This window comes from Seriola dumerili, unplaced genomic scaffold (assembly GCF_002260705.1).
Source record: "Seriola dumerili isolate Sdu_G_001 unplaced genomic scaffold, Sdu_1.0 BDQW01000331.1, whole genome shotgun sequence".
Lineage (NCBI taxonomy): Eukaryota > Metazoa > Chordata > Actinopteri > Carangiformes > Carangidae > Seriola > Seriola dumerili.
Window position 1 is genome coordinate 2,762,473 of NW_019174586.1, and position 24,866 is coordinate 2,787,338.

General features: G+C 40.0%; 4 protein-coding genes across 5 annotated transcripts; 1 reads left to right on the top strand and 3 right to left on the bottom strand.

The window, feature by feature from the left end:
* Positions 1-5,655, bottom strand: dnajc4 (DnaJ heat shock protein family (Hsp40) member C4). 2 transcript variants are annotated; one of them, XM_022760231.1, is made up of 8 exons: positions 5,587-5,655; positions 4,995-5,056; positions 4,246-4,367; positions 3,964-4,054; positions 3,377-3,558; positions 2,517-2,684; positions 1,264-1,350; positions 1-1,129 (listed from the first exon to the last, which is right to left on the bottom strand). In XM_022760231.1, exons 3-8 carry the CDS (start codon positions 4,335-4,337, stop codon positions 1,033-1,035), a joined length of 717 nt encoding a protein of 238 aa, XP_022615952.1. In that variant the 5' UTR covers positions 4,338-4,367; positions 4,995-5,056; positions 5,587-5,655; the 3' UTR covers positions 1-1,032. The 2 variants fall into 2 exon arrangements, with proteins under 2 accessions (XP_022615952.1, XP_022615953.1); XM_022760232.1 differs by lacking the exon at positions 4,995-5,056.
* A 1,567-nt stretch (positions 5,656-7,222) lies between these two features.
* On the top strand, positions 7,223-11,827 carry nudt22 (nudix hydrolase 22). Its single transcript, XM_022760131.1, has 7 exons — positions 7,223-7,294; positions 7,869-8,039; positions 8,528-9,233; positions 9,312-9,410; positions 10,576-10,673; positions 11,412-11,505; positions 11,654-11,827. The coding sequence occupies exons 2-7, from the start codon at positions 7,951-7,953 to the stop codon at positions 11,798-11,800; spliced, it is 1,233 nt and encodes a 410-aa protein (XP_022615852.1). The 5' UTR covers positions 7,223-7,294; positions 7,869-7,950; the 3' UTR covers positions 11,801-11,827.
* A 318-nt stretch (positions 11,828-12,145) lies between these two features.
* LOC111232555 (heterogeneous nuclear ribonucleoprotein U-like protein 2) lies at positions 12,146-17,402 on the bottom strand. Its single transcript, XM_022760130.1, has 11 exons — positions 16,778-17,402; positions 16,473-16,549; positions 16,126-16,350; positions 15,871-15,983; positions 15,499-15,765; positions 14,813-14,935; positions 14,502-14,603; positions 13,986-14,154; positions 13,173-13,400; positions 13,033-13,085; positions 12,146-12,245 (listed from the first exon to the last, which is right to left on the bottom strand). Exons 1-11 carry the CDS (start codon positions 17,269-17,271, stop codon positions 12,168-12,170), a joined length of 1,929 nt encoding a protein of 642 aa, XP_022615851.1. The 5' UTR covers positions 17,272-17,402; the 3' UTR covers positions 12,146-12,167.
* Positions 17,403-18,067: 665 nt separating this feature from the next.
* LOC111232341 (transmembrane protein 179-like) lies at positions 18,068-22,700 on the bottom strand. The gene is made up of 4 exons (XM_022759805.1): positions 22,171-22,700; positions 21,035-21,172; positions 20,560-20,638; positions 18,068-20,121 (listed from the first exon to the last, which is right to left on the bottom strand). The coding sequence occupies exons 1-4, from the start codon at positions 22,491-22,493 to the stop codon at positions 19,924-19,926; spliced, it is 738 nt and encodes a 245-aa protein (XP_022615526.1). The 5' UTR covers positions 22,494-22,700; the 3' UTR covers positions 18,068-19,923.
* Positions 22,701-24,866: the final 2,166 nt, after the last annotated feature.

Genomic DNA, 24,866 nt, shown 5'->3' on the forward strand with positions numbered 1-24,866 from the left:
TGATGAGAAAAAGTTGATCTTTTAATCATTTCACTGACATCCCCCCAGGGAACAGACAAGGCAGTCAAGAACAGGAAAATAACACACTCTAATATCTAAAAACTAAAAGGCCAAATGGTAAATGTTGGCTATGGAGGTTGAAATAACTTTCATTCAATTTGTACATTTTCATAATCTCAGTACTATTATTAATATTATTTGTCTACAATTGAATGACGCAGTGTCGCTCTTCAAGTCATAATATTGATCAATTATAATTTTTGTCTCAATCACATGCGTACTTTTATCATGAGGAGCTGAGCAGCAATGTCCCAAAATTCAGGCCAAGTAGCTTTTCATATTTCCGTCACATAACCTGGAAGAAGATGAATGCTTAAAATACTTTGCATGTGTTATAAAGCACCCTTCGCAACTGTCCCCCTAAACCAGTGAGGCTCATAAAACCCAGGAGAACATTAAACTGTGTCCTCTTGTGCGCAACCCAAGACATGATTTTAATCAGTATCAGTTTCTTTTAGCACCAAGAAATGTATTGGTGTTACAATCAATTACACATGTTTGCCGTCATGTGCCATTAGTCACTGTTATCTGTGAGCCCTGCATGCTGTGTACCACTAACACAGACATGAGGCTGAGAACAATAAATAACATGGTCCTGTGAGTTCATTAGAGGTAATTTGATAGTGTTCATTGTGGCTCCATTGGACAAACAGAGGACAAGGTCTGAGAACATTCTTCCAACAGTACAATCGATGCTATTAACTACAAATGGTTCAGTCCAAGCTGATATATAGCTCAGCCTGGTCAGGCGTTCACACCTCTGTGACCAAATGAAATCCTCCTACATCACACCCACGCTCTCGTCTACCTTCAGCTTCTCAGTATCACATCTGAAGACAAACTGTGGTTCTTTGTCATGTTTAAATACGCCAGAAAAACCTTTAAATCCTAAAACTCATACCACATTCACTCTGCCACCTTCCACCTGCTGACAGTTCAAACTCCCTCATCATAGAGCACAGTTGGAGACTCCTACTTGTCCTCTCCATTGTTCTGGTTTTTGTATTTCTCCAGGAACTCCGCATGTTTGTGCCGGAGGATTTCTGTCTGTTTCTTAAAACCGTTGATCCTGGAAAACAGCAGAAAAGACACCTTCAGGCTCAGCTTCATATTCAGGCATCACAAAGCTCAGACAAATTTACTGTTACCAGACAAATGTGCCATGAAAGAGAAAAGAAAAACTCATTGATTTGGAGGACTTACTTGGCTCTCTCTTTGGAGTCATTATAGATTTCTGTGATGATTCTATCTTTCTCGTCCATGAAGTTAGTGTGAATGTCTTCCAATTTACTGAAAGAGTCGAGAGAGACATTTGATTAACAACAATCTTAACAGAATAACTTTGCTTAACCTAAAAACTCAGAGCTCAGCAGGCGCTCTGTATGCTCAGTTGTATTTATGAGTTTGTGCAGCTGTTATAACAGCTCTTCAGACCATAAAGAAGTGAATCTCTACAAACAGAACTGGCACAGAGTCAGTGTGTGAAAACAAATACGACGACACAAGCCCTGAGGTTGTGTGAAGACACATGGCAGAGGGACGTGTCCACAAACAATCTCATTCATCTGGGTGTGAATGTGCAGCAAAGAAAAGTCAGGAGTGCAGTAAGGGGGAAACATACATTAAGGAAATAAGATGAAGGGGCTGCTGTGTTTCCCCTATATCCATCCATTATGAGTGCCGCTGCTGATTCTTTAATATTCACAGTGAAACGTAACCACTGCATCGTGTGCTTTCTACACTGTGCTCAGCTGACTGGGGTTAAAACAAAGGGGACCCAATAGGGGACCCTTATCACAGACCCACATAGAAATACACACATGCACAAACATATACACGCACACAGGGACGTCACAGGAGAAGCAGCATATGGCAAAAAGATAGACCTACCTACCACCTAATGACCGACCACACAAACATGTTTCTGACAGTCCATGGTGAAGTGATTGTTACTGTTACCAGTTCATTCTGTGAAGCTGCTGTACGTATTAACACCGTTGTGCAGCCTATTCTGTACACTTCTGTAATACCTGCACATTTCGCATTAAATGGGCAGATTGGGCGTCTGATTAAACAGATATTATGATGGTGTATCGCTTTTCTGAATTCTGTAGGGAAGATGTCACTTTGTTTGTGCACACAAAATAAAAATGTGTGCTCGCACCATTTTTGAAAAAGTAAATATTCACATTTTAAGCATAGGACTATTATCTCGGCAGCCCATGAAAACCCATGACTCTCAAAGGTCAGATGGCCTCTCAATTGTTATAAGGATTTATTTATCTGATGTGTAATTCTCATAATTTGTTCAAGTTCAAGAATGATTATTACATACTTTAATGTTACATTATTTCCGACTAATCTTGTATTTTATGATATTCATCTTTGAAAACTAATCATCTCTGTTTATAAAATAATGAAAACATGGTGAGTACCACATTGTGTGGGTTTTTTACCTGAAGAAGACTATGTGGGCTCCTATGCTGAGCACCATGGTTAAGACACAGTAGCCCACCAGGCGGAAGTTCCTCCTCCTCTTCTTCTGCCTCTCCTCTGGCGTCATCTGAGCAGTATGAGACTGATGAAACTGCTCCCAATAATAATTGTTGTCCTGGTTGTTGGCACTGAGGATGAAGTTGTTGAAGAGGGATCGTGATTGGTGACATTAAACACAGAGGAGGGACAGACGGTACAAAGTAAAAAACAGACTATACTGGAGAATTCTTGTGGCGAGCCTGAAAGACTACGTCAATGTATTACCAATAAATACTTTTATGCATTTTACAACTACATTTTTGCACAATCCTACTTGCTGTGCAACCATACAACGTACATATCTGTATCCATCCGTATATTTTTGTTTTGGACTCTTTCTGTATGTTTTTACTAGCTTTGAACTGTATGTTTTTCCACTGCGCTGTGAAGGACAAATAACTTCTTCTTATTCTTCCACCTGACTGTTGAAAGACTCACAGATTTTCTGGTTTCCCTCAAAAATGAGACAGTACATCTCAAGCAGTTTACCCTGAAATATAGTCAATTTAAACAAAAACACACAATCTGCTAAAGAGTGATTCTACAAAATGAAGACGAATTCTTCATTCTGTGTTTCTGCAGAGGTGGAGGTTTCAGGTGTGCAGTACTTTCAAGAATATCATGTCCTGTGTGTGTGTTACAACAAGCAAACATAAGCCACATGCTCATTGTCTTGAAATGAATTATACATCTTCTCATAAGAACATCAGAAAAGGTCTTTGTTCTTCTCCACCCTAACAGTGTCGGAGTGTGGAAACTGAGAGATTGTATGTATCTTCACCTGGCTCTGTAGGTGGTGTGACTGGAGGAAGATCTGAAGGTCTGGCCCCCACTGTATCGATGTCTGATTTTGAAGTCGTACTCTTTCCTACTTGGCTCTTTGCTCAGCACACGGTAGGCCTTGTTCAGCTCCACAAACTGGCCGTGCAGCGCTGGGTTTGATGGGTCGCTATCTGGGTGCAGCTACAGTAACATGGGAGGAGTGGGTCAGTCATCATCACATGTACAAAGCAAACCATTCAACCGAGAGATACTCTGGTGCTCTTATGAGTTTATCTGGATATGGATACTTGCATTAACACACAAAACTCTTCTGACTTCCTCTGTTGAACAAATGCATGCACATACTGTATATGGTTTGCACTCACAACCAAGCTTTTTTCTTTGAGGGGTGAGTTGCCTCAACCCTCAAGGTAAATACACATGTCACATCCATATTTACATTGGAAGCCACAACATGAAAACAAACAGTGAGGAAGCCCACTGTGGGAACAGTTAACAAGCAGAAACCAGGCTGTTAAAGGCTGCCCTCAAGTGGCCAGACATTTAATATTAAATGCACAGCTTGTTAACAAACAAGAACCATACCTTCCTAGATTTGTCAAAAAATGCTTTTTTAATTTCCTCCAAGGTGGCATCAGATTTCACTCCCAGAAGATCATAGTAGTTCACAGCTTTTCTGTGGTGAGAAAGGAAGTAACTCAAAACCAAACATGCATTCGGACCTGTTCAAAGCAGAGTACATCACCATAATCACTCAGTTGTTTCAGGAATTCTGATTAACTTCAACACACACACACACACACACACATACACACACACACACACACACACACACACACACACACGCACACAAACACACATACACACCTGTGTGCAGAGCTCTGAGAGAGCAGACGCAGTCCGCTCTTGCAGCACCAAAGACAACTCTGACATAGTCGCAGCTGAGCCTCCAACTGCATGATGGGAAATTTCTAAGATTCCACACAGACCTGTGCATAGAATTTAATATTGTTTTAACATTGCAATGTTACAAAGACATACCATTATAGGAGAAGCAGAAAGACATTTAAACCAAAATATGAACTACTAAGTGGGCAGATTCCAGACCAAAGCCTCAAGGTGCATTTTTTGATATGTTTATGTTGCACTTGAAGTATACAAATCTTAGAAATCTACTTCATATGGAAGGATATAATCTGATGTTTTATGACTCTGAAGTTGGAGGCAGTGGGCTTAAAAATGGCTGATCATTTTCATATTTTCTAGACTTGCCTATTAACTTTGTCATATTGGCAAGAGGTCACCATAGAGATAATTAAATTATTTGTTATATTAGTTGATTGTGTTTTGCTATATTACAGTGGGGATTATGGCCCAGTGTGAAAATCTCTTTTAAAAAATTTTGGCTGCTAGAAACAAAGCCATGTCACTGAAATAGTTTCAAGCAAATCTCCCAACCACGTACAAGTGGAATTCAATTGTCAATGCAGATATCAATTAAAGATCATTGTACCATGTCAACCCAACCAGTTTGTTTGAAAACATATTGATCAAATTAGAGTTAAATAAAGACGTAAGCTGTTAGTGGAGAAAAAAGGCTGTGTTTCTGTCTATACCTTTCAGTGTGTTTCCATTGAAAATGTGGAGTCAGCAGCTCATCCGCTAACATGTGACCTGTCTGGGGACCACAACAGATGAGAAGGTGAGTGAAATATTTTTTAAAAGAAGGACTTTAACACTAACCAACTAAAATTACTTCTGTCATAATCTGCTGAGAGATAACACACACAGCCTTTCATTCACTCTAACACCATGCAGTTATGTTTTTGGGGGCGTGTTCATCCTGTAAAATTTTAGTTCGTTTTATACACTGTAGATTAAAAAGCACCTTCATTAGCTATATCGACGGCTACAAACTGGCTGCTAGCTTTGACCGGCTTGACTGATTATATAAGTAGTCAAGTTAAAAGTAGACAGGCCTCTTGAATTTCCAGGAGGAACACTTTGTTCTGCTACCTGAACGGACAGGCTAGTGTTAGCCGGGGTTAGCTTGAAGTCAGTCTCTGCTACTGTTATTGCTAAATGCTAATGATTATCTAATAAAGGTAGAAGTGATGGTTCTGGTAAACATAAAAAACAAACATAAGATCTTAATTCAAAACTGGATCAAGTATAAAACCAGCATTTAAAGGAAGAAGAGTGACATACCACAAATGCTCAGTTTCACAACAGTACAGTTGTGCAGCGAGACCGTTGCATAAACTCAACAGCTTCAAGCTAGCTGAAACTAAACCGGAAGATGGGAGACTTTCCTTCAAAATAAAATAAAAATAAAATAAATGTTCATTAACGAAAACAACTACAACTATAAAACACAATATTCATCAGAGCAGACAATTATGTTTAATTACTGTCTTTGTCAAAGATCACAAAAGCAAAAGTTTGGACTCTCCTAGGCAAATGACATATTTTGTTGATTTCCAAGTGAACAGATGAAAATACAGCCTCTGCAGCAAACAGACATAGATTGAGCTTTTCTTCGAATACTAATGCACTGTTACTTTTTATTTCGTGAACTTGAAAAAATAAAAAATGTTATGCATAGATATGGAAATTTTGTGCATTTGGCAGCCAGTAGCACAGCAAACATTGCACGGATGTGAAGGAATGGGAATGAAGTGAAAGCTCATTTTTAATATCTGTTTGCAGCAGGGTTTACTTCTTTCTTCTCAGAAATTAACACAGTTTTAACAAAAGTTTTTCCAGGGTTTTAACCCTGTGGTTGCCGTGTTCACCTATAGAGTGTGATTTATGCCAAGTCCTAAAAAAAACAACAGTATACCTCGAATTGAACATAACACATGCGCCGTTTCTAAAATACAGTCAAAAGTTTGGTCGCACTTTCTCATTCAAGGAAGGCGTGTCAAAACTTTTGACTGGTGCTATATGCACATTCATTTACATTTTACACAGACGCAGAGGTGGGATGTAAGTAGTACATTTACCCAAGTGTAACCCCAATATCTTGGTTGGTAGCGTTCTCCGTTCCCTCCGGGCTGTGGGTGACAAGCGGGCTAGAATTTTATTTGAACTGTCTTCTACAATCACCACCGACATGGCAGGACAGTTGACACAGCTTTATTCTGCTCTCTTAGCAAGACATGTTTATCTAATAGAAGTGAATAATATAATAAACTCAAATAATATTACACCAGTTAATGTACAACACACATTTATATGGTAATCTTATAATTAAAATACACGTGCACAATAATTAAGGTTTACATTTTATGCTGCTTTATACTTCTACTCCACTATATTTCAAAGGGAAACTCAGTAGGCTACTTTTTATTGCACTACATTCAACTGGCAGCTTTAGTTAGTTGGTTTACAAATTAAGATTTTTACATTCAAAACATATAAAGAATTTACAAAATATGAAATTTGTTGTAAATTAAACTATTCAACAGTAAATACAAGATCTGTTGTTCCCGTTCGCGGAACGTTCGCTGCCCCTGAACTTTCCTGAATCACCTCAGGGACGCTCCCGGAACAGAACATTGTGAGCTAGGCTGTACCATAGACTGCATATAAAAAGAGATGTACTTAAAGTATTAAAACTAAATGTACCTGATACAGAAAAATGGCCCTAGTGAGTATCATGCTCTATATTATTAGATTAACATCACTGTTGCATTAATGTAAAAGTAGCATTTCACTGTTGGTTGAAGTGAAGATAATTTTAAATGTTGTAAACTGATTTTAGTACTGTTACTTCAGTAAATGATCTGAATGTCTTCCACCGCTGCAGTTCGTACTCTTTGTCACTAGGTGGTGATAAGTAACACACCGTGCAATCTGTCAAAAAAGAGGAAGAAACTGCTCCGTTGTTTTGCGAATACTTCCACCCAGGAAGGTAAGTAAAACATTTTTTTCAGCTTTTATGTCAAAATCTGACCGTTGATAATCGCTGTCTAAACTGCTTTTGTAATGATGCACGCCACTAAAGACTGGCGGGTTTACATAATGATAGTCTCTGGTTTCTCTGTCAACGCTAAGGTCCAGGATGAATTAATTGAAGTTGTTTGTGATCAGTTAACAGTCCTAAAGTTTACAACATTTAGACTAATTCAAGCGACTCTAACAAACAGCGCCAGCACTGTCACTGTCACCGGTACGAAACGTGAGGTGTCTCTCATTTCACTTTTGTCACATGTTGAATCTTTTCACAAAACTAAACACTTCTTCTCCCAGATAGCTGTTTCAACTATTATCCTTTAAAGGTAAAATAAGCAATTAACCACATTCTGCCGCTCTAGTAAATGTTGAAATGTCCAACATTTCTGCACTGCTTGCAACACCATCCTGTTTTATTTTGAAGTTACTTCCATATGTGTCTGTTGGTTGCTGATCATAACAGATTGTGCTTTTTACATGTGCTCTCTGATGAAGTCAATTTATTTATATTTTTCGTGTGTAATTTTCATAAGGGAACCTCCAGAAGTGAAACTATTAAAACTGCAATGCTAGGAGTGAGGAGATAAGCGAAGACTTTGATGATAATCTGCAGAGATGATGGACCCTGAGGTTTCTTTGCTGCTGCACTGCGCAGACTGGAGGGGGCTGCTGGAGTCCCAAGTAAAAGTGGAGCTTTGTGAAAGGTAAAGTAACTCAAGGCCTCTGGACTGGGTTCAAACAAAGTCAAGTGTAACTTTTTGATCAATAGTGACACTCAGTAAGTGAGGAGCGGCTATATTAGGGAAAGGAAAAAAGGTGCAAAACAACTCATAGACACTATACCCCACACATTATGTTAGGGCTACAACAGTTATTTTTATTCTCAGTTAATCTGTAGATTATTTTTCTTGATTAATCATTTTGTCTATAAAATGTCAGATAACCCTAGTGCTTGTTATAATTTCCCATTTTCAGATGTTTTGTCTGACCAACAGTCCAAAACCTGGAAACAACAAATGTTTAGCATTATTTGATTGTAGAAATAGTTGCAGAATAATTTTCTCTTGATTGACATATTAACTGTTGCAGCATCGCATTATATACAGTCAGTTCAACATGGAAGTTGGAGGGGGATAAAATTTAATTGCAGCAATCTGATGAGTTTGTTTATCTTCCATTTTCCCCTCCTCAGATTTAACAGGCAGACAGATCCAGCTCTAGAGCTTCACATAGAGGAGGTGTGGACAGAGCGGGTGTCCAGGGAGCCGTGGCTTTTCAATGGGGCCAAATTCAGGCTACACTCTTTCTGCTTCGCCTCCCTAGAGTGTCCCTCATCATCCTGTGCTGCTTCTGAACATCTGGCCTGCACTCAATCATCCGAAGAATGCTCCTTAGTCTGTGTGGAGGATCAGGAAGGCAAATTACCTGTCAGACAGAGACAGGAGGATTTGTGCGATTTGGATCCTCTGCATAATGGTGCTCAAAACAGTTTGGACCTTAGAAACACGTCTATAAATCAGACAGAAAATATGGGGGATGTCATCCAACAGACAGCTAGTTCATTGGAACAAGACTCCTCTATTTGTAGAGCAGCTCAACTTCCTTCCCACTCTGATAAGAACACACATGACAAAGACACAGGGCCACTCCTCACTCTGAGACTTGGCCTTACGTGCTACAAGGACTATCTGGGAACCAACTGGTCTTGCAAGGTGGCAGAGCTCCGTCAGCGTGGGGAGGCGGAGTTCAGCGATTCTCTGGCGCTGCTGGCTCAGCCTTTGGGTGTGGGCGGCGTCCTGTGTACAGATGACGGACAGGTGGTGTTGATCAGGAGGAGCCAGAGGGTGGCAGAGGCAGGGGGGCTCCTGGACATCCCTGGAGGTCACCCAGAGCCAAAGGTGAAATGAGATTTTAAAAAAAAAAGAATGTCATGTGAATGATTGTTGTGTTATTGACACCATCACTGCTCTCTTCAGGCGGTGTGTGAGGAGGTCAGCATGGTCATGATACAGCAGAGGCGGGAGGCCGTCGTCTTGGAGCTGTTCGGGTCAGTGTGCGCTGAGATCAGAGATGAGGTGGGTTTGTCTGCCAAAAGAAGTCAACTGCCAACCTGTTAATCCAGGGCTGATATTTAGCTCTGCAGGGAGTTATTGTCTGGCTGGATTTAAGGATGAAAGGGATGTGTGAATGCTGCAAGGTGCATAAAATAAAAGGGAAAACGGGTAGATCTAATGTCACATCAAAGACAGACAGAGTAAATCTGAGATTGCCAAAATTTTATAGGCTGGGACCAGCTGAGCCCGACTCACCTGCAAGACAAAAGTGAAACAGTGAAGTTAACAAGCGAGGTTACAATCAGTATTCAGTATTCACTCCTCTTAAATTTCTCTGAAGTGCTGCAAAAGGCAGAGTTTGGCAAAATGACTTCACAAAATAAAAATCTGAATTTACAGATTTTTGTAGTATAAGTGCTTATACATTATATTGGCTGATGGTTTAGTCTATAAAATGTCACAATAGTGAAAAATGTCCATCTAAAGTTTCCATAGGTGATATTGTGATATGAAGTGATATCACTTGTTTATAGTGATATAAAATAGGGAGAAGCAACAAAGCAGAAAATATTTGGTGCTTTTAGCTCGGTCAGGCTGTTCCTGTCCTTGAGTGATAAACTATGAAACCTGCACATGAAAGAAAAGCTCAAAAGACTCAATAAAAGATCAATAAAACAGGGAAGAATAACTACACTGCTGAAAAACTCTCTGCTGCATTCTTAAAACTTAAATTTGTATAATATTAAGTGATTATAACATCTTTCTGGTTTGTTAAAAAAATAAAATAGAGATAACTCTGGTGAAAACTGGTGCAGAAAATCATTTTCAGATCCTATGCATACTGGTTTTATGGATCATGTCTGTGTTGATATTTTACTTTACTGATTGTTGAACACTAACTAAATACTTGGTAATAGCCATTTCAACACTGTCACCACATATACCCCTGACAGTGTCTCTGCTATGTCGATTATGTTATGTAACGTTAATAAATCAACCAGATCTTGAATTAACACAAGGAAAATGGAAAATAATATTCACTGAATTAGCTTTTTCCAAAATCCTTAGGAGCTCTGTCAGCATTTGAAGAGAAAGCCAAGACTAAAGTCATGATATTTACTTTAGAAAGTCTTTGGAAATGAAATGTTGGACATTTCACTTCTCACTTCCCTCCGTCATCCTCCAGGTGAATGTTCCTCTGAGCTGCCTCGGAGAGCCTGTCCTGATGGGTGTCGCTCTGAATCACACCAGTGCAGGAAGACCAAGTGCTGAGTTCTACGTCAGGTACTTGTCTCTCCCATTTTAATCCTGATGGCGAACTGTAGCACTGTTTCCACTTAAAGCAGTGTTTCCTCACAGTGGAACCGAGAGTATAATCTGTATTGTACAGTGGCCCCGGGGTGCAAAACACAACAAAGTTTGGAACAAAACACAGAAACAAAATAGAAAACACAGCAGCAACAATGATATTTCAGAAGGCAGAACAACAAAACCGAATGTGCAACTTTTTTAGAAAACATAATAAATTAGAAAACAAAACAGCATTTTAGAAAACACAACAGGAAACAACATACTTTAAGAAAGCACATTTAACCAAACAATTAAAGGAGTAAACTCTGAAATGACTCGGGTTCTGTCCAGTCATGAGCAAGGATTATTGTTTCTACCATATCCTTTTTGTGTAATGTTGTTTTCACTTTTATTGTTGTGTTTTTGTTCTGTTGCTGTTACTGTTTTCTCCAATGTTTTTAATCTCAGGGCCACTGTAGAAATTTTCCTGTCAAATAAACAAATGTTAAAAGGAGGTTTTGAGCAAATGTATTTCTACTTAGGGGTGTATAATATGAAAATATGAGTATAATATGAGTAATCTTGCCTTCTGGCCTGTAACACACCATCTGTTTAGAATTAAGTGTCAAAAATGCAGCTGTACCTATTCTTAAAGTAACGTCAGAATCTTTACCCATCAACTTGATATCAGTACAATGCAATACCGAGTCAGATGTATCTGTGTGTCCTCAGTTGCTCACTGACATCAGACGAAGTCAGAAAGTTGTACTGGAAAGGAGGAGCAGAGGCCCATGAGTCCACAGACATCGTCTTCCTCAGCAGAACAGTAAGTAAACTGTAGTAACAGATGTGTAAATGTCTGCATAGCAACTCCAGAATGAGCTTTCTTGTTTTGACAGCTGCATTAGGAGAAGAGTACAGTTTCAGAGTCACACCATAGTAGTAGTTGGCATTTTTGTTGTCTGTTTTTACAGGAGGTGTTGCAGCTGGACAGGAGCAGCCCTCTGTGGTTGGAGCTCTGTCCTTCAGCTAAAGGAGCAGTGCTGCTTTATCAGACAGTGAAACCTGACGCAGAGCGAGACCGGTGCAGTCGACAAGACGCTCAGCTGACGCACAATTGATCCAGTGTACAACCACAGACTTTTTCATCAGAGTTCAGGGATTTATTAACATTTTAAGCACTCCCTGACCAATACTGCTGTTAAAACTGTGCAAAAATACTGTATATTTTTAATCATTTGTACATTAAAAACAAATTATAAAGTTTTTTAAATGTTTTGAATAAAAATCCTAAAAGAGTGACCTGTTTTTTATTTTTAAAATTATTAAATACTACAACACTGATTATCATTGACTGGTCAAAGCAGGAAGTACAACACACATTCTGTAGTCCTCTTGATGATTTAACCAGCTCTTTGTTTTTAAATGAAATGACTGATCAATAGACTTGTCCTTGTAAACACAGGTAATGCAGCAGCATCGGTTTCTTCACCAGTAACCCTCATAACCACTGGAACCAAAGTCTCTGTTGTAGTTGTAGCTCTGGTCCTGATGAGCCACGTTCCACTGAAATGTAAATGACACAAAAGGACAATGTGATTTTGTTTACTCTGTGAAACAACAGGCTGTTGCTGTGTCACTAAACGTCTGACAAGCTGAGTTGAGGTTCAGAACGGACTCAACAAACCAGATATAGCTAGGTGTACCTTTATAAACTGGCAACTGACTACATAATAAAGAAGAAATGGTAATTAACCTAATTAATCAGTCTACTCACTGCTGTGAAACTTGTACCCAAACTCATTGGTATATCTCTCTGTCAATCAACATATCAATAGCCCTGATCATTATAAGCAAAATGAGCTTGTAACCCCCTCGTGAGTTTTTACACAATCCAATCGACGTGTGAGCATCAAAGTTTAATTGTGTCTAATTCTGTTTAATGGGGAAAGAGGCTGTAAAGACTTCACTGAATAGTTTCCTCTGTTATGTAAATGATTAGCATTCCAATAGTTGACCCTAGTTGTAGTGACGGTTTGATTTGAGTAAAACCTGAGTAAAAGTTACACAGGATAAACCTTTGTTTATTTTATTTATTGATTATATTAGCATAATCCCCACAGACATCACTGTTCAGCTGGGTTACTGTTCTGTAATGAGCTTTCATATTTGTCACCTGCTGAATTCTGAACAGTATACATTGCAAGTTAAACAGATGCAGTGACACAGGAAGAAGCAATGATGTTTAAGAGACCACGTGATTTTGTCCAACACAGGTTTAACCCCCAAAGAGAAATGATGTTACTGAGACGTTTGGCTTGTTCGGTGCATTGTGTTGCTGCAGGGTACTCACATATCTTGGGTGCTGTTTCCATGACTGCATGTTGAGTCTTGGGTCATTCCACCCTACAAAGGCAGAAATGAAAATCACGTCAACTATCATCTTAAAATACCAAGTCTCCCAAAAGACTGTCCATCATTTTTCATGCTGACCATTTATCTGAGTCCACTGGATCCTATGTGATGGTGGAGGGCCGTAAGGGTGGGGTCTTTTCTTGTGAAGTCTGGGTTTCTTCTTCTCCTGTTTGGGGATGGGGGGGAGCAGCCTGCGAGCACAGTCTTTGTACTCCTGCAGCAGTGTCTGTGCTTGTTCCTGAGGCAGCTCGACATACTGCAGCTCCTCCAGCAGGTCAGTCTGCTGCTCTGGAAGACTGCAGCTCACTGGAGTCACAATTGAAGAGGCATTTACACAGAGCGTAATTCTTAGCCTGCAGTGAACTCATTTGAGCTTTTTCAGGTTCGTGTCTAATGGAAAGCCAGCTACTAAGCCCATCTCTCACCTCACAATGTGCTTGGGAAGAAGGGGCCAGTGTTGATGAGTGTTAAAAGACCTTTTAATACTTTCTAGGGCTTTTTTTTAAAGGAAACCAAATTCAAAGCTTTTGAGGACTTTTTGAGAACTACAGATAGTCTGGAAAATGCATCAGTAATTCAGTCTGAATATCAGGCTAATCCACCTCTGTTCAGTCACTAAATTACACAAAATTACATAAGTACCTAATGAAGTTAAGTATCAGTTCTCGGTCTGTCATCATTAAATATCATGTCCTCATTTAACCCACTCCACACGGAGAGAAAGCAACAGAGAAACAGGAGAAAAGTTTCCATTCCTAATAGAAAAGACTTTCGATCAACTGCCAACAGACGATTACCTCACTTCACAGTTCTGCTCTTAATTGGCAATGAGCCATCCTCTCATTAATCACTTAGATGTTAAATTTCCAATAAAATGTGCACAAGTCAGACCTTGGAGTTTAAGCAGGGCCGTCTCTGGGATCTGCTCCTCATCACTCGTCTGGTGGTGTGACAGTCGCTTTTTCCACTCGTCTGCAGATGGAAAAACCACCACCACCCGCCGCCTGAAGCCTGTGAACAGCTGCAGCTTGTGACGGCGTGCCGAGAAGAGGATGTTGCACTGGAGAGACGACAAAGAGAGGAGAGTAAAATAACTGAGGGGGCAGAGTACAACATAATGGCTGGCCTGAATTGAACTACTGCTGTTATGTCCAAACATTTTTCAGCGCTTTAATGACTTAATTAATTCCACATGCTTATGAGGACATGCACAGTGATGTCACTTTCATAGTCATGTGACACAGTAGCTGACATTCTGTCTCACATTCAGGTGCTTTGAGGTACGAAATTAAGAAAATGGTATGGGGATAATAGGTAGATACATACAGGTCAGTTTCACAAGACAACAATGTGAATTAACAGAGTTTTCAGAGTTAAACTGATACATGTTTCGAAGTGAAGGGTTACCTGGTCCAGGATGTAGTTACCAGGAGTCTGAGCAGCCAACTTAATTAAATCAGTTAGACACTGAGAGGCCTGCCGCTGCCTGCTGTCCCTCTGTCCACCACTCTTCACACACACACACACACACACACACACACACACACACACACACACACACACACACACACACACACACACACACACACACACACACACACACACACACACACACAACACAACACAATGGTATTTAGATCAGTTGATCAAAGGTTGAACATGATGATCTTTGAATGTGGATATAAAACATGAATAGAGAGACAAGAGGTTTGACTGACAATCGTACATGCGAGCAGCTCCTCTGTGCCCAGAAGCCTGTACTGTTTCTCTGGATGCTGCTTCATGTGAGTTCTGGCCCAGTGGCTCTTCCCAGAACCAGGAAGACCCACCATCAACAAAACCTGGAGGGAGGAAGAGAAACATCAATGTTTACAGGCTGTACTGTGCACACAAATAAAAATTCCTTAATGTGATAAATTTGAATTTTGGTCATATTGTGCCATTTTGCCTTTCCATAATACACATAAAAATACTTTGGAGAGACCTTTTACAGCAACAGAATATTTTCATCCTTCAGAAATCCTTTTGGTGGACCTAACACACACACCCAATACACAACTTGTTCCCCTAATCATCCTTCTGAGTCTCCAATAGATAGAAATTATCTTGGAGCTCATTTCACTACAAAACTCAACTGTTAATCTGAGAATCTGCTGAACTCGTGTCCAGTTATCTGTTGATTAAACCAAATTGTTTGAAACCTTACAAACTTTAATTTTTATCACCCTGATCACTTTACCTTCTCCTTTGTTTTGTTTATGTTAATGTTTTGTTTTCAAAAGGCTGAACAGGGTGGATGCATGTATATGTATGTCTTTTGTATAAGTATTGACATTTTAATTTAATTTGTAGAAGAAAAAAAAAAACTTTGCATGGAAACCCAACTATTAACCCCATCTCTCACCTCACAATGTGTTCGAGAAGAAGGGGCCAATGTTGAGCGTACCCTCTGCCCAGCAGGTAGAGCTGCCAGCGGTGTAAAACCTGGAGGCCCAGGGTACCAGGGAGGACTGGTGGGGTCAAGGAGCAATCTGACTGAACAGCTCTTACAGAGGACGTGAGGGACGAGAGCACGACCCTGCAGCACAGAGGCGCCCAGGGAGAAGGCCACACCCATGAAACGACCGTTCTTATGGAATGAGAGCTGAACAGCACCATCTGTGGAGAAAGACTGTGGGGGTATAAAACACACAAACACACACGCACACACTTAGATCAGAGAAAACTTACCCTACAATTGTATTACAGAGATTATAGAGAGAAAAGTGTAACTCACAGCGTAACAGCCAATGATATCCCCCTCTGAGAAAGGTTCTCCAAACTCCTCTTCCTTTCCATCTGATACTTTTTTACTGCGCCCATCATAAGCAAAAGAGAGATCATCTTCACCTGGTGTGAGACAGATTGAAAACCAATGGGAAATAAAAGCATGTTACCATTAAAGAGATATTAACAAGAACAAAAACAACTCCAGAAATGGGGCCTCAGTTCAACTGACTTATCCTGAGAAAGAGAATGAAATCCTCCTCACCCAGCAGCAGAGAGGCGTCGGCCACCGACCAGCCGACTCTCAGACCACAGGGCTCCATGACCTCTTGTTCCAACCTCCTGTCCAGCCTGACCTCAAAGCTCACCCTACCCTGCAGCACCCCGTGGGTGAGCCTGGAGCCTGACCACAGTGAAGGGAACTGAGCCCAGAACCGTGGCTGCCCACAGGATCCATCAGGATCCACCTCAAAATGGAGGTGACTGTCATCTGTGAGAAACAACAAAGAAAGATTCAAAATACTGCTGTTATGGCTTTAATTTTTATTCCAAGAAACTACATATTTCATTTTTCTCCACCAGGAAGGTGGTGGGTGTTCTCCAAAGACTCACATGGATCTAGTCTAACTTTATCTTCATCCTTCTCCTGTACTTCTTCTCTGTCCACTGGAGGTTGTGGTGATTTGGCTCTGGTTGAGAGGAGATACACCGCGAGGCATGCTGTTTTATAATACCCATTTCATAGAAAGATATAAAAACTCTCTCATGAGATATTCACAGTCCAAGTTCAGGAAAGTTTCACAATTTTTTCTCTAAAATTTGGGCACAGAATGTACTTGTAATCTGAACCTGAAGCCTTCATCTCCTCTGTGGCTGCTTTCTCACAATACTATTAACTACTGTGCAGCTTGCATTACCTTTTATATCGTATCTCCTCTTTGAACTCGTAGAAAGCTCTTCCCCTGCCCGTCTCCTCTGATGACAGAGCTCTGTCCTCTCCGGGACCATCCACCTCTCCCCCCTCAGCCTGGTGCCCCCTCACGGGCTCTGACACAGACTCCGAGCCGTGTTGTAGTGTAGTTACACCGGCATCAGTCTCAGTCTGTGTACCGGCGTCTGTGTAATCTTTGGTGCTGTCTGGACTACATGGGGCAATGACACCCGCTTCAGTCGGTGGTGACGGGGACTGAGCGCGTGCCTCAACCGTCTCCGTCGCTGCTGAAGGTGTCGGTGAGCTGACACGTTGTAGTGTTACCTGTGTTTCACCGTCTCCCCCGGTGTGTCCGCTCTCTAAAGCAGACCACAGCCGGCCAACCAGCTCAGCCTTCAGTCCTTTACTGTCCAGCCCAACTTCTTGAAGTCTGAACCGCAGCTCCGCCACTTTTAACTTTTTGATATCCGTTAGCTTCATTGTTGCCGTGTGGCAATGGATTCAGGTGTTCTCTTATTCAAGTTGTGACTTCTTTAAGTGAAAACAATCGCCCAGAAAACTGTAGTAAAAGAGCAAATATTCGGATCAAAACAACAGTTCAATATGGTGCCCTGGTTTGTGATTGGCCGCTTGGATTCGGAACACTTTACTTCACCCTTATAATTACTGGCAGGTTAAACACTCGCAGGACTCTTTACTGCCACCAATGGCAAGAAATGACACCTTTCGTTGAATCACGAGGATCCCCTTTTTTAGGCTTTCTGACTATCTTTTTCTTTTTAATTTCATTAAAGCTGCAAGACTTACAAGGAGGTGATGTCGTCACCTGTGTCTGTTTATTTGTCAGCAGGATTAAACAAAAAGCACTGAAATAATTTGCACCAAATTTGGTGGAGGGATGGGGCATGGGACAGGATAAAACCTTGGGGCAAGTCAGAATTATTTACTTTTAATCTTAATACTTTAAGTACATTTTGCTGATAATACAAGATTTTATTACAACACTACATGCTGAATTTCTTTGGGTTCCTGACTGTTATTTGGACAAAATGCAATGTCACCTTTGGCTTTGGGAACTTTTAATGGATGTTTTCATTGTTTCCTTGGACTTTGGGAGGGTGTGATAGGCGTTTTTCACAACTTTTTTACATTTTAGATCAAACCATTAATCGAGGAAATAATTGGCAGATTAATCAATTATGTAAATAATCCTTAGTTGCAGTCATATTTTAAAATAAAAACTTTTCCGATATACTTTGTTCACTACTTATGAGTTAGGACAACATTCTTTTATAATGGGAAGCTCTTTATTCAATGAACAAGACAAATGCAAATACACAAATATGAATAAGCACAAACAGGTATAAGAGGTAAAAAGCAAGACCATTATCAGTTATAATACAAAAAACATTTCATATGTTACAATTCAATTCAAGTGACAATGCTGGCTCATCTCTACTTCAGATTTCTTGCTCTGCTGCCTGTGTGTCATTACAACCACTTGGGTCAAAGAGAAAAACCTTAAAAACAACTTAGAATCATTCATTTAAAAAAAAACTCTTCAATGACCCTTTTGCGCTCCACATAAATCCCTCTTAATTGGAAACTCTCACAGATCCTTGAAAGTTTACCTCCTAATTATTCTCTACAGACTCTACACAGATCATTAGAGAAGAGTTCATTGCTTCATTAACGCCCTGAGAGCGGCTGTGTCCACACAAACAGCATCATAATAAAAATCGTCAAAAGAAGAGAGCAGGTCAGCAGCAATTTTTCTGTTGCGCAACAGAACATTCAGGTCATGCTCACACAGTGAGCCTGTTTCACGTACACGGTGGCTCAGTCACACTCTCACCACATGCTTCACAATAAAAGCGCCTCAGTACTAACATCTGAATATTACACTCAGAACAAGTAAACAAAATGTATTCTCCCTGATGAGGACACAACTGTGCAAAATGTCAAGACCCCAGCAGAACTGTAAACAACCATGCATATTAAATATATTGAAAACAGAATGTAGGATAAACACCACCTGGTTGTGTGTAGTGCCATACGTCTAATGCATGAATTCACAAAGTCAGGATCAAATGACAAAGATAAGCAATAGCTTCAAAGTAACACTGTGGTTGTTAGATCACTGAATACAGATGCTTCAGCTATCCCAGTGTGTGTTTCTTTGCATGTTTCTTCTTCTGTAAAATCCCTTTTATCCCAAGAAAGACTTGAGAATAGTCCCAGTTTGTGCCTCACATTTCCAGAATCCTTTAAGACTCTTCTAGCCACATAGATAAAAAAAAGAAATTCAGTCGAATATGAATAGAAAATCCAGGAGTCACAACTGGAGAAATTATTTACAAATCTTTTTTTATCGTGCAGGGGACAGAATATTTTTTCATCCAGATGGTTAAAAGAATCTTTAAGAGTTTTAGAAATGGATTTTTGAGTGTTCAGGAAGGATCAATTAATATTTATCAGAACAATGGATGCTTAATTCTGTGACAAAAATGTAATAAATACATAAGAGGTACAAACTGGTGCTAAGTCATGGTGTCACTATGAGGTGATGGGTACTTGAGTGAGGCAGTGTTATGTAATCTAAGTGATGTTGGGCCTGCTCAAACATCATATCATTATATAATATAGCCTGTTTGATACTGGATTTCTGAGGCAGATACTGATATCAGTATTCCAGATTTTCAGATGACAACAGATTCTTAATTTGCCGAGAACACACACCATAAAAAAATTCTCATGAGTATTCCTCATATTTGGTTATCAAAGTATTTTGACCTTTTTTACAGTTGATACATAAACTTGCCACGGCTCTCTGGAAGTCAAACTACCTCAAAATGTCTTTGCCTGTTCTGCAATGTATCATTACTTATTGGCTGATACGAACTCCAATATGATTTATCACTCAGGCTCTATTATATAAGATGCAGGATTATATCAAAATATGATGATACCTTTAATATTATGTTGTAAACAATACGTAAAACATTCACATTCTACATGCAGGAGCAAGAACTGTCGAGTGGACATTATCAGTAGTGATAAGGGGAAAAACAGAGGTTTAAAACTTAATTTTTATAGTGTAACACCTAATATCACTACCTCATTCACTCTCAGTTAGACGAAGATGGTGGGTGTCGCTGGAGGATGTGGAGGTGAGGGGGAGCTGCTGACAGATGTACTGTGTCCCAGCAGCAGCTCCTTCTCTCGGGGAAGACAAGGCCCGCTGATGTGCTGGCTGTGGGAGTGGTAGAGCCGCAGGAAAGCCAGGATGGACTGAGCCAGCCACAGAGCCGTCACACACCACAGAGACGCCTGAGGACACAAGGTGTGACTGAGTCAGTCTTACAGTTAACTGACACAAAGATGTACTTTACATGGATGAACATTTCAGAATATATGAGTCAGGCAATAATTCAATTGTTGTTTAATTGTGGCTGTGCTAATTATTGTACCACATTTTTTTTTTATCTGTAATCACTATCATTCAATTTGTTTTATCATTGAATCTGTGTACTGACTTACATAGTGAAGGTAAGACCTATTGAATGTTAATAAAATAAAACATTATATAGACAGAAAATCCCAGCATCATGCCTCAGCATTTTAGAACTACATTAAAGAAAAAAAAATTCACAAATACATTGTCCGATTCAGGCTACTGGAATAGAGGCTAGGTTGAAAAGTGGGTGTGACCTTGGCTATCCATTGTGCACAATGTGTATGTTTGTGTGCAATTGTAAGCACTCCTACCTGTGCCAGATTGAGCTCTGTGTAGAAGAAGGAAGTATCCACATCCAGGTAAAGTGGAACAGACTGTGACTCTGCACAGCTAAACACAAAAAAACACGAGGGAATGAAAGAAGATTCCCAACCACACTCACAATATGGTAACAAATATTAATGTAATACAGAAGCTATCCCTTTTACCTAGTTAGTGTTGTTACAATTAGTCGGTTAATCAATTAGTTGATCGAGACAACAATAATCAGTAAGTATTTTAATAATCAATTTCAGTTGTTTTTTAAAGCAAATACGTCAAAATTATCTTGTTTCTCTGGTCTTCTTAGTCGTCTATGACAGTTGAGTTCTGGACTGATTATCGGACAAAACCAGAAATTTGAAAACATCACTTTGGACCATCTTGTCGCGATATCACTCCTGCAACATTTACAGTATGATGATCCACCAGGACAGTATCAAAGAGGTTTAGTACCAGACTACTTACCTGTATGTGCGTGTGTTGTCATCAGTCACTGTGTCACACCATGAGACCAGACCCAGAGACAAGATGACACTGGCCCCTCCAGACAGGAAGAGCACACACACACTCAGCAGCACCGTCAGGAAGGACGAAAACAAGGTGCTGAGCAGAAACACACAATACAGATATTAGACATACTGTGCAAACAACAAACGGACACTAATGATTAATTATCAATGAATCCGTTGATAAGTTTCTTGATTAAGCGACTAGCTGATTGGTCTATAAAATGTTAGAAAACTGTGAAAAATGCCCATCACAAAAAAAAGCCAAATCCCAAAGTGACATCTGCAGTTTCTGTATCAAAACTTTAGTGGGTATTAGCGCTCCAATGACTTATCATTTTGACTATGAAATGCAAATAAATTGTGATTAAGAGCACGTTGATATGTGAGTGATAAAATAAAATGATACTACATTTTCTGTCGATTAGTATCAAAGAACAATCAATTAGTGTACCCACCATTTTTATGATTTTTATGAGCGATGAATTGTTTGTATCATTTTTCTAGCAAAAATGCTACAAAATTCTCTGGTTCCTGCTATTCAGTGAGGATTTACTTTTCTTTGTCTTTACTTTTCCTTGTCTCCTAATTAACTGAATATGATTGGGCTTTGGGCTGTTAGTTGGGTAAAACAAGGAATCTGAAGACATCACCCATTGGGCTGAGAATTATTAATATGCACTTAATTACAATTAATTTTCATTTCACAGACAAAACACTGCAAACCCCACTAAAGCTGCAACTACTACTATATTAGTTCAATACTTGCAGCAAATACCACTGCTGCAGTAGTAGATGTAGAATTAGGTCGGTAGTACAGTTATCATATCAGTAATAGTAATCAAAAATGCAGCCACCGTCATTAGTGTTACCTCTATAATAACTGCGTGTATATTTGTGGTGGAAGATGCATTCAAATAATAGTTTAGTAAGATTTAGAATATTTCCTTCTGAAATGTAGTGGAAGATAACATAACAGGGAAATGCTCAAGTAAAGTAAGTACCTCAAAACTGTACTTATGTACAGTACTTGTGTACTTAGTTGCTTCCCACCTCTGTGTAAATATGTTGTTTATGTTGTGTCAGCGAACTCACTCGTCATGTCGTCCGTGCAGATAAAAGAGGCACCTCCAGCCCTGCGCTGCACCGTACAGCACTGTGAAAATACCGACAAATGTGGCGAACTGGCAGGCTGCCGGTGGACCCCACTGCTGCACCACCAGGTGAGAGATGTCTCCGGGCTGCCCTGTCAGCTCGGCCCGGTCCTCGGTCCTCCAGTAGCCGGTGGAGAAGAGTGCGCAGCGGCCTTTAAAAGCGGAGCCATTGAGAGCCATGGGGACGACCACCAGCAAGCCCGCCACGATCGACAGGGCGTGAACCGCACAGTGGGCCAGCAACAATCGCCGGTCCAGCTCCATATCAGAAGTAAAACTAAACTAAACGGTGAAAGTATTCACGTTGTTTAAAAAAAAAGTATCAAGCTATATCAGCACATCCCCGTTTATGTCCCATATAACGGTTCACCGTGGTGGTGGGTATTTAAAGAAGTAAGGGCGGGGACGGACTCCTCCGTTACACAACAGAAGAGGAGCCGAGAGGTCTCACTCCGCCGCTATCTCCAGGAACTAGAAAGAAAGAAGAAGATTCATCATAATTATTGTCATCATTACATAATAATAAGTTGTAACATTATCAATAAAAACTCCGTTTATTTGATAGATTTGCAAAATTCAGAATTCATGTCTCCTCTCGATAACATCAGAATATAAGAATAGAACAACAGTATATTGAATCCAGAATATTATGATATTACCATAGTTAACTAATCCTGTTTAATGCATTTAAATTCCAAATATGGGCACTTGTATGATCCACAGATCAGTTTCAATAGTGAGGTCCCTTTTGAATCACTGGCATGATGGCAGATCTAGTTGTCATTAGCTGGAAGCTTTCCAGTGGCAAACCTGGAGGACTGCTCCCTTTTCAATTAGTGCTAGGCTAATTTTGAGCAGAGTGATATATCTGTTTATACAAGCCATCGTTTGGACTACAAATTCCTCCACTAGTGACGTAGGTCGCGAGGACCTGACGTCTGTTTTCACCAGCTGGCCTCTTTATATCAGCTCACGCAGAAGAGGATTTAATCAACCTGCAGATTGCTGTGTGGATGATCTCACTGATGAAAACTCTGATCAGTTACGCCAATCGGCAGACATTTAAGGCCTGACAGCAGTCAAAACTCACCGCTATAACCTTAAAAAAAAAAAACTAAATGAACATTAAAAAAAGGCTAATTTCCATAATTTTCTTAAATAACCAGCTTTCTTGTACTTTAACTTGTACAGTTAAATCATGAACTAAACATTTGGACTTTCTCTCTGGTTGCTTACATTAATGTTGTGTTTTATAATCCTGATTACATATAGCGACTCATCTGTTACAAGCAATGTTTTCCCACCCCAGCATCCCAGGGAATCATGCTGGTTTCACTGCTAACACAGACATACTGGGTCACCATGTGAGTCTAATTTCCAGCTAAAGAATCTGGTAGGACAGAATAGCAAAGGTGCTCTGGGTTTAGAGGACCACAACTGACCATGGTACTGGAAAGAACACACTGCATTTTAGGTCTTTTAAATTTGGATGTCACAGTTTAGTAGAGAGGAATGTGGGGTGGAGCTGGGGTGAAATTCTTCTCTGTAGGAGAGACACTGGTATCCACTCACTGCGCCCCCACCCCCTTCATCCTACTGATAAACAAGAGTTGCTGAAGCTTTAATGCATATTCTTCTAAAATTATATGGAGATGTCTTCGGTTTTCATAATGTCGCAGACCAGGGCACTCAAAATCACTGAGTGAAGTACACAACACAAACTGTGCAACTGAGAAAGGCTGAAAAAAAAACATAAATTCAGGAGCTGAGTCAGAGGTGTGGTCGAAGCCACCACCCCCTTGGATCTGTGTTTATGAGCTTCTGAAAAAGCTTCTCACTTTGACTGATCGTTCTTTTGTGCCCCCTCCACCAGAGTCAGAGGGTTGGAGGTAGTTGGCCTATTAGCATGATAGGTGGATTACTAAACAAGACAAGACTCTGTATGAAGTGACAGTTAAGATTTCCAGTTGGAAAGTCAATAAAATTACTACAAAGCCAGAAGCAAAATAACCACAGAGAGACGCATATCCTGTGCAGAAAAAGATGCAAAAGAACCACAAAGAAATGAAAAACGAATACACACGGAAAGAAAATTCCCACAAATGACACATCTCATATAGGAGGTGTGGGAGGCCTTTTACATATTGGTCTGCAGGACCTTATTACCTCATGGTCCATCCATGGCTATAGGCTATTTAGGGTAAAAAATAGCAGCTGTTTATTGATATTATTTAGTTTTTAGAATATGTAATGGTATTTATTTGGCATTCTTTATTACACTGAATAAACAAACAAACCACTGATAATGTAGAGTTTATTAATGCCAAGAACCACAGGCCAAGTCTACTAACAAAATTACGCTATGTGGAACAGTTGTGAAAATCATGACCATATCAATCATGAAATATGTAAAAATTGGGCAAATTGATGAAGCAAGTACAAACAAGTTAAAGGTCACCCTCAAGTTGACCTTAATGGGAAACTTACTGCAAGCCAAGTTTTCCAGATTGAATTAACACAGAACTGACTGAACACGATGTCTGTTTAACAAAAGGGAGTCTCATGAGGTTGTTGTCATAGGTTGTTATATAGGGCAGGCAGCCATTTTAGAACAAGGCCAATACACATAGCTGTATC